This window comes from Notothenia coriiceps, unplaced genomic scaffold (assembly GCF_000735185.1).
Source record: "Notothenia coriiceps isolate Sejong01 unplaced genomic scaffold, NC01 NC01_scaffold00000339, whole genome shotgun sequence".
Lineage (NCBI taxonomy): Eukaryota > Metazoa > Chordata > Actinopteri > Perciformes > Nototheniidae > Notothenia > Notothenia coriiceps.
In genome coordinates this window covers 6,711,651-6,721,497 of record NW_011333040.1, presented here as the reverse complement: position 1 = coordinate 6,721,497, position 9,847 = coordinate 6,711,651, and the positions used below count along the sequence as shown (strand labels likewise).

At 39.3% G+C, this 9,847-nt stretch overlaps 2 protein-coding genes across 3 annotated transcripts in view; both read right to left on the bottom strand.

Annotated features, from left to right (window-relative positions):
* rundc3aa (RUN domain containing 3Aa) overlaps positions 1 to 9,847 on the bottom strand; it is a 41,830-nt gene that overhangs the window by 3,780 nt on the left and 28,203 nt on the right. The gene's annotated exons all lie outside the window — the stretch shown is intronic.
* LOC104949638 (guanylate kinase-like) lies at positions 1,681 to 9,278 on the bottom strand. The gene is made up of 6 exons (XM_010776030.1): positions 9,150 to 9,278; positions 6,362 to 6,477; positions 6,082 to 6,123; positions 3,747 to 3,843; positions 2,818 to 2,956; positions 1,681 to 1,704 (listed from the first exon to the last, which is right to left on the bottom strand). Exons 2-6 carry the CDS (start codon positions 6,471 to 6,473, stop codon positions 1,681 to 1,683), a joined length of 414 nt encoding a protein of 137 aa, XP_010774332.1. The 5' UTR covers positions 6,474 to 6,477; positions 9,150 to 9,278.

Below are 9,847 nucleotides of genomic sequence, written 5' to 3'. Positions count from 1 at the left end.
TCCAAGGAACAGGAGGGCTGTGTACCGGGTAATACATCTACAAGTGGTAGTCCTCCCTGGAACTCTCTGGGTGCAAAACCTAAGAGTAAATCATTTCCATGGGATTTGGGAGTAATAACAGGCAGAGCCCAGCGCTCTGAAATCTGTGATGCGACCGGCTGGCCTGCATTGTTATCACCCAGGAAGAGCGCCTCTTCAACCCCTCTTCCTACTAGGAAACAGCCGTGGNATAATGGAAAAGGGCATGCTAACCTACAGCTAGTTAGCAGCTACAAGGATTCCAAGGAACAGGAGGGCTGTGTACCGGGTAATACATCTACAAGTGGTACTACCACTTGTAGATGTATTACCCGGTACACAGCCCTCCTGTTCCTTGGAATCCTTGTAGCTGCTAACTAGCTGTAGGTTAGCATGCCCTTTTCCATTATTTTGCAGCACTGGTAAAGTGGTGTCATTCCAACCAAGTCCATTCACTTCCACGTTAAGTTCCAACCGTTGCATTTTCATTTCCAACACTGCCATCTTCTGTAGAAGTTTGAGGAAGTCATCTGTAGAGAGCGGAGGCATTTTGCTGCTAACTAGCTAAATAGCATGCAGTACCAGGCTTTAATTAGCTGTTGCTAGGCCACGCTACTGTAGGAGTGAGGTCGTCGTAAAAATATTGAAATATGGCTGAAACCCGCTGAAACCCTTTATCTATTTACGAAGAATAACTTCTTCTTCTTCTTCTTCTTCTTCTTTTGTGTTTATTGGCGGTTTGCAAACCAACTTGTAGGTGCATTACCGCCACCAACTGGACTGGAGTGTGGACAAGAGACTATGCAGAAAAATAATAAACAAAAAGAAAGGAAATAAAAGAAAAAAGAAATAAAACTCTAGATTAATTTAAATGTATCCATTTATCTTGGTAATAATTTCACAATATATATTGCCTGATGTTTTCCCTAACAGCCCTGATAGCGAAAAGTCATGGTATTTTGCTTTCTTCAGTGTCTGGGAAAGCACATTTCTCTGAGTAGGCCTACTATATTTCCTGCAATGCAGTAAAACATGTTCAGCAGTTTCTGGCTATCTACAGACTTTCCGGTTGGATGCTTTCCTATTATACTTAATGTATGATTGAGACCTGTATGACCTATTCTCATCCGACGAAGAATAACTGTCCCAGTGATAAGATAATGTCCAGGAGCCGCTGCTCGAAGTTATCAGAAAAGAAAAATAGGAAAATCAGCATAAAAAAGTAAGCAGAGGCAAGAGCAAGCAGAAGTAATCCAGGTGAGTTATTAGCCAAACTGCACAATAACTGACTGTGTACCTAGTGTTGTTACTTTATCACGAATAATATTTGAGACGTGATGAATATATGACGCCCATTCAAAAAACGATTACAGTAAAATATGAATACTTAAATCCATATATCTCAATAACTATAGTAGATATCTAGAAAGAAGTAACAGTCCCAATGAGTGTGTACACGTGTGTACTATATGCATACTTGTCAACCCTCCCGATTTTCGCGGGAGACTCCCGATTTCATTGCCCTCTCCCGGTTTCCTCCCGGGGTCATATTTCTCCCGCATTTCTCCCGATTTCTGACAAAATCAGATTTACACACGACTGTTTCCACTCGGACTTTAATACAGCTACACCATTGTTTGGTTTCCATGGTAACACGTCTCTTTAGTAGCGCGCGCAGCTCAAAGTCTGAGGGTGAGGCAGATATTCACAGAAAACAGAACAAGAATCGACAACTACTCTACTCTCTGCTCACTCCTTTCCTGTAAAATACAGGTCCAGCCCACACATATGCTCCATCAAGGAAGGTGCTACAGGCCGCAAGGCAGTGCACTTACAATTACAATAAGCATGTTAATGTTAATCTAACAGCTCCGGCGATCCACTAGCACCCCCCCCCCCCCAACTTTGCATTGCTCCTGACTTCTGAGGTCTAAAGGTTGGCAAGTATGGTTATGTGAACATTGGTATGATGTGACTCGGGTAAAACGATCCAAAAAGAGGAGAATCATTACAGGTAAAGCTGTTTTTAAAAAACTACACTTCTATATTTAGATTTCCTCCCTTAATTGCTGCCCAACTTCTAAAAGTGTCCGAATATGAAGTGTTGCTTGTTGTTGATACCAAGAGAAATCTGTGGTGATTTAATGTTGCGTCCAAGAGACGAAGTGGTGGAGTAGCAACAGAGCTGAATGAATGCAATATGTGCGTTGAAATACTGCTGTTGTATCAATCTTGGACCTAGTCATAGTAACTAGGTGTTATTAAGTTACAGTTTCCATAGAATCGTCTCTTCGCTAATTATTACATTAGGTGAGCTGACGCCAAGCTCAGAGGAAATGCAAAGAGGCTAATTCAGATATAATACAGTTAAGTGTTAATGTAAGAAATGTATGTGCGTTCATGTGCAGACGTATGTATATAGTTTGTTAACTGGATCATTCATATCCTGCAAGACTCCTAAAGAAGTCATGAGATGAGGACCTTTCGACATCTGGAACATGTCCAAGTTTAGGAGACCTGACTATGTGTGTGTTAAACATGTTTAGGGAACATGTTCGTGTGTCATGTAGAAACGTATATCTGCCCTGTGTTTCTTGTATTAGTGGGGGCATTTGTGCGATTGGTTGCTGTTGAAGCAAGGTAATGTTTCCCCATTGTTGTTTGGTGGTACGCAACTAAATAATAATGATTCATCTCAACTATTTCTGTGTTTGATTGGTTCCTCTCTGTTTCATTCTTTCCTGTTGTGTTATGCTGGATCGCCACAACACTGCAATGATACTGTAGAGGGACATTTACCAGGACGTCCATGGAGGGGGGCTGGATGGAGATGTAGATGGGGTTCAGCTCGGTCTCCTTGATCCTCCTCACTCCCTGGATGTCCACATCCAGGATGCACATCAGGTTCTTGTCGATCACGTCTTGAATGGCCGCTTTACTGCAGAACCAATGCATTGAGACGTCATTAAATCATATAAAACAAGAGGCTTCTTCACGCAGGCATTGAGTTTAATGTAACCGAGTTAAGAGGATCGCTGCGTTGATCCCAGCTGCTCAGACTCACACAGCAGTGAGTGTGTGTTATCCTCAGAATAAGAGGAAGAGATTAAATGTGACACACGAGGAGGTGCTGAGCTGCAGCGCTGCTCTTTTTGACCCGAGAGGTCAAACAGCCATCTGTCGCAAAACTATTTTATATCCTCCCGTACCCTGTGGCCGAGCGTCAGAGTAGATTACTGTACATAACCAGAGTGATTAGATTGATAAAAGTATTACAATGATTCCACTACAAGTTAAAAGCCTGCATTGGAAGCCTTAATAAAGTCAAAATAGCAGGGAAAATGCACTTTATTACTGAAAGAAAGAAACATTTTTCTGTAAAATGTTCCCAGTCAGTGTTTTCCTGTTACAAATACTGTTTAGAATTCATATGACTCTCATGGGCATATTGCATTGAACTTCTGTTGATGTACAAACTGTTTCTACTGCTGCTCAGGAAAATACTTTGTCCTTCAATTTATCAGAAGCATAAAATCACTTTCTGTTTTCCAAATTGTAATCTATATCAGAAATGAAGCTTTTCGATCAGTTAAAAGTAGAACATTTGCCTGAAAAATGTGAAATGTGAAGCATAAATTCATGGTGGCCAACAAGTGCAACAACGGTCGGTCCACTTCCATTAGGAGATACTGCACAACACATGCAAATGAATGAGTGTAAGTATTTACCTTGTTCCATACAGGTTGCCGGAGAACTCTGCGTTCTCGATGAAGTCTCCGTTGTCAATTCCCTCCTGCATGACCTCTCTGGTAGTATAGTGGTAATCTGTAAAATGCATTAACATTAGCAATGAGCCTAGTTTGAACATTCACAATATAGTTAGTTATATACATAATTGCCAGATAATTTCATCACAATAAACAGCTAAGATTACGAGGAAAGTGGAAGGAAATCAAAAAGGATATTATTGTGGCTTGTGGCAAATACTACATTCATATGCCTAAATCTAACAATGTCTAAACCTCTTAGGGTCTAAAGCAGCATTTATTTATGTTCTACTTCTAACACTAGTGGACACTGCGATAGCACACACTCATTAGCATGAGAACGTTAGGTTCTAAGTAACAATGAAATAGGAAGTGGTTCTGATGAACAAAGAAGGGATAACACCTGAACGAGACGCAGAAATTACTTAAAAACTGCCGTAAGAAACTTGAATAAAACGAACCTTTTTGTAATATTTTCTTAAACTCTTGCTATTAAAGTGGAGCATTAAACAGATTAAATGTTCCTCTGCCTCCCTTATTGTTCCTAATGACATTTGCCACCCCTTTAATGCAGCGTTAATCACTGCTGGTGAACTCCACACTTACTTTAAACTAAAAATAAGTCAAGATGATGTTTCTGCGTAGCGTATATCTTGTACAAACATTTCCAGAAACATACTTTGGTGTAGCTACTGTTTTGCCGCAAAATTAGAAACTCTGCTGCGTATGTTGTTTGGGTTTTGTTTACAACATTGCGGCCGAGTCACGAACTTCCTAATTTCAGAGTAAAACAGTCAAATATGTTACTGAAAACATTTGAGATAAGAAACAGACAAGCGTTTCTTAGTTAAAAGCCCAGGTTTGGTTCAGAATGAGTCAAGTATGCCGTTGTTATCAGAATGTTACGCTCCAACGCTCATCAGTGGGAAGAGAAGGACGGGACAGGAAACGGGAATCACTAAGACACATCACAGAGGGCTATTTTCAAGACTTTTTACTCCAAAGTGTAAACTGTTCTATCCTGATTCTCTAGATTACTAAACATGTTTTGAATTTCTCTTATGGTTTGTCACATTGTATTAGTGACTACAGCATACTTGCCAACCCTCCCGATTTTCGCGGGAGACTCCCGATTTCATTGCCCTCTCCCGGTTTCCTCCCGGGGTCATATTTCTCCCGCATTTCTCCCGATTTCTGACTAAATCCGATTTACTCAGGACTGTTTCCACTCGGACTTTAATACAGCTACACCATTGTTTGGTTTCCATGGTAGCGCGTCTCTTTAGTAGCGCGTGCAACTGAAATTCTGAGAGGGTGAGGCAGATAGTCACAGAAAACAGAACAAGAATCAAAAACTCTAGCCTCTGCTCACTCCTTTCCTATAATACAGGTCCAGCCCACACATATGCTCCATCAAGACAGTGAACTTACAACTACAATAAGCATGTTAATGTTAATCTAATACAGCTCCGGCGATCCACTAACAGCCCCCCCGCGGTGGTTTTGAAATGCTCCCGATTTATGAGGTCTCAAGGTTGGCAAGTATGGACTACAGATCTAATAATTGGTGCCTGAATGATGAAAGTAACCCCTCTGCTTTAAAACTGTGATCAGGAATCACACGGAGGTCACCTTTATCTGTGGTTTCAGATTTGTTAGGACACGAAAATGAGCTTTCTAAGTCTTCAGAGGAATAGACGTCTGCTACAGGAAATAAAATCGCCCCCAGAAGCATGGGGAGACTGTTCAGCCCTATGGAGAAAGCAAAGAAGGCACAGAGATGTTTATCCTTTATATCCACGGATTTAACAGAGGGGACACAACCAGCGTGCAGTTATCTTGGGAGTAAGAAGTGTTTTTGGTGAACGGGAAAGAAAGGGGTGGGGCGGGGAAATGTGGAGCACTGAACAAGATACAAAAAGGTGCAAAAAAACACTTTTATCACAGTTTTTCAGTTTCAAATCCAAGTCTAAAGCCCCTTCAGGTGCATCACAGAGCATGAGGGTCCTACTGCAGTGTGAAGGTGCTTAAAACATCATCTGTGTGTTTGACAATAAACAGACTATGGATTTTTACAAGTTTAAAGGTCATTCAGATAAATTGTCTGAAATAAAATTAATAAATAATAATAATATTAATACAATTAATATTTGTGTAAGTCTCAATGTTTTAATGTTCAAAAAGCTCTTTATTTTTCTCATACTTGGCAAATGTTTGGGATAAATGAATACATGAATGTAACACATGCGCAGATACTAAGTGTTTTTAAAACAGTTTTGAGCCAGAAGTAGCCTACCTTTGCCGTTTTCCTCTCCTGGTCGTGGGTTTCTTGTTGTGTCTGTATGGAGAAAATGTGCCTGTTAAAACCCTGAGATGGCAATAAATCATCTCTAATGGCTGTTTTTGATTTATATCAAAGCAAAATTGCTGCAAAACTTCCATTTCAGCATTTAAAGGACATTTATTTATGTACAAGCACTGAAAAATATGAATGCCACAAAATCTATCTGCAGGGTCCGAATTAGACCTTCAATCTAATACACCGTGTTTCCTCGTGTACTTCCACACTAACGTACGTGACACGCTGAAGCCGAAGATGCCCTCGTGCTCCTTCATCAGCCTCTTCATCAGAGTGCTCTTCCCCGCTCCGGAGGGGCCGCTCAGCACCACGGGTCTGGGTCCGGACATTATTCTGAAACACACGGGGAAAAAACAGGGTCAAAGGGAACTGAGATCAGCATCAGATATCAGACATCTGACGTTCAGGAAAGACAAGATCCTTTCTAGAATGAAATACAGGACATTTTTGTATGTTTTGTTTGTTTATTTGACTGTACAGCACTTTGGTCTGGAGGTTTTAAAGTGCTTTTAAATAAAGCTGTATTGTATTGTATATTAACCCCCATGTTGTGTTCGTTTCTCCCCTTACTTTGGTGTTCTGTTCTGCTCTTACATTTACACAAAAACAATGAATCCTCACCGAATTGTGTTTATTTTAACACCCATTTAAGCTGTAAAAACGGGGACAACTGGTCTACTTGAATAGACACTGAAAATGAGTTTCAAATTGATGGTTATGGTGTGTACTATGATGGATGAACATAATCCAGGGTTACAGATGGGAAGTTACTAAGTACATTAACTCAAGAACTGTACTTAAGTACAATTTTGAGGTACATGTACTTTACTTGAGTATTCCCATTTGTTGCTACTTTGTACTTCTACTCCACTACATGTATTTAATCCCTTTAGTTACTTCACAGATGTGGATCAATGATGTGAAATCAAGTGTTAAATCAGACTTTAGTTCCACCTGGAGTAAATCCACCAGCTACCCTGCAGTATACAAAGTCATTCAGACTAGCTGCACCTTTACCAGCTTTGAGAACACTTTCATGATCAATCATTATAAAACATATCATATATATTATTCTGAAATGGACCAATCTGCACAATGACTACTTTTACTGTCGCTACTTCAACTATATTTTGATGAGAATACTTTTCTACTTTTACTTGAGGAACATTTTGAATGCAGGACTTTTACTGGAACAGAGTATTCCTACACTCTGGGACTTCTACTTTTACTTTAGTACAAGATCTGAGTACTTCTACTTTTACTCAAGTACAAGATCTGAGTACTTCTACTTTTACTACAAGATCTGAGTACTTCTACTTTTACTCAAGTACAAGATCTGAGTACTTCTACTTTTACTCAAGTACAAGGTCTGAGTACTTCTGCTTTTACTCAAGTACAAGACCTGAGTACTTCTGCTTTTACTCAAGTACAAGATCTGAGTACTTCTACTTTTACTACAAGATCTGAGTACTTCTACTTTTACTCAAGTACAAGACCTGAGTACTTCTACTTTTACTCAAGTACAAGATCTGAGTACTTCTACCTTTACTCAAGAGATCTGAGTACTTCTACTTTTACTCAAGTACAAGATCTGAGTACTTCTACTTTTACTCAAGACAAGATCTGAGTACTTCTACTTTTACTCAAGTACAAGATCTGAGTACTCCTCCCACCTCTAGGGTTACCCATTCATTTCCTTTGGTGGATTATCAACATTTTGTATGTTCAAATGTCTCCTGTGGAGGATAGAATAAGGCCTTGAGGCAATCAGATGTAAAACACAATATGTATGATTGATGAAATTAGTAAATGGGTCAGACTCGACCCGAACACTAGGGTTAAATGACTCATTTTAGTTAGAAGATGTGTAGAATGAATACATTACTTGACTTTTTCTTGACACCATGTTTATTAAGAACTCCTCTACCTGTGCATGATTACTGCAGTGCTTTAAAGGCTCACTAACTATCAGCGGGTCAAAGGTCACCAAGGTTAATCCTTTGATCCGAGCTGGTCTTAAAACCAGCAGCAGCAGATCTCCACTCCTACATTATTCTGCTTTTAATCCACACCCTTAATAAATTGACACTTAAGGACATTCTACTTCCTATTTCTTCCTTAATTGAAATATCTAAACCTGTCCTCCTTGCTGCCGCCTGCAGGTTAATGTTATGGTTTCTGTTAATGGAGTCACGGCGGGTCAGTCGGAGGATTAATTGGATTGGGCCGAGCGACACAAAGTGTCCCGGACAGGTGAACCTGAGGAGGGACTATTTATTTAGAATGACCATTAATAGGACAGGTGACCCGGTTACCTGAGCATCTATTTATTTACAGTCAACATTAATACAATGACTTTTAACGTCAAAGTCTGCAACAGTAAAAAAAAAAACAGGCAACCTAAATCTGCTTAGTGTTGATATTTCCAACTACTTAATGCATATTTCGCATAAGAGTCGCTAAAAGGATAATTAAAATCCCCAATAAATACATTTCCAATTCAACTTTGAGGTTATTAACTTATGTAAAAGCAACCAAAGAAGAACAAAGCAATAACACATGTGAGAAACGTTAACAAATGTCTGATAAATACAAATTAAATATCAAATAACAACAATGTGTTGATCATCTAATTCAGCCTTTCCTAATTGTTGTATGCAAAATGTCCTCCTTGAATTTACATGTACTAGATGTGTCACCTATGCAGAGCTTTTAAAATATCTAAGCAGCAAACAAATACTGTATAAAAATGTATTATCATTTACATTTTAAAACAATTTAAAAGGTGTTTCTATTAGTTTTATAGCGTTTGGTAATCTCTGAAACTCACATGAATCACATTAGTGACTGCATGCGTGTTCATTAGAGCTGCGATGAGTAATTGATTCATTGATGACTTTCAGAATCAGGGATGGATATTTCTCCCAATGTTCTGACATCTATTGACCAAACAATAATCAATAATGAAATAATTGTTGTGAAGGTAAACAAAAGTGTGTCCTTACCTCTCGTTACAGCGCAGAACAGAGTGTGTCGTAGAAGGGTTTGATAGCAGATGATTCTTCAGCCAGGTCCATAAGTACACTACAGTGTGTGTATATATATTTAGGGTGTGTACAGTGTGTGTGTACAGTGTGTGTAGATATATTTAGGGTGTGTACAGTGTGTGTGTACAGTGTGTGAAGATATATTTAGGGTGTGTACAGTGTGTGTGTACAGTGTGTGTAGATATATTTAAGGTGTGTACAGTGTGTGTACAGTGTGTGTGTAGATATATTTAAGGTGTGTACAGTGTGTGTGTACAGTGTCTGTAGATATATTTAGGGTGTGTACAGTGTGTGTGTACAGTGTGTGTAGATATATTTAAGGTGTGTACAGTGTGTGTACAGTGTGTGAAGATATATTTTAGATGTGTACAGTGTGTGTAGATATATTTAAGGTGTGTACAGTGTGTGTAGATATATTTAAGGTGTGTACAGTGTATGTACAGTGTGTGAAGATATATTTAGGGTGTGTACAGTGTGTGTACAGTGTGTGCAGATATATTTAGGGTGTGTACAGTGTGTGAAGATATATTTGAGATGTGTACAGTGTGTGTGTACAGTGTGTGTACAGTGTGTGAAGATATATTTAGGGTGTGTACAGTGTGTGAAGATGTATTTGAGATGTGTACAGTGTGTGTACAGTGTGTGTAGATATATTT

Coding starts and splice junctions, on each gene's coding strand:
- LOC104949638 (XM_010776030.1), bottom strand. CDS start 6,473: ATGTCCGGACCCAGACCCGTGGTGCTGAGCGGCCCCTCCGGAGCGGGG. Junction 6,124..6,361: donor CTTCGGCTTCAGCGTGTCAC/GTACGTTAGTGT, acceptor TTCTCCATACAG/ACACAACAAGAAACCCACGA. Junction 2,957..3,746: donor GGCAACCTGTATGGAACAAG/GTAAATACTTAC, acceptor TTGGTTCTGCAG/TAAAGCGGCCATTCAAGACG.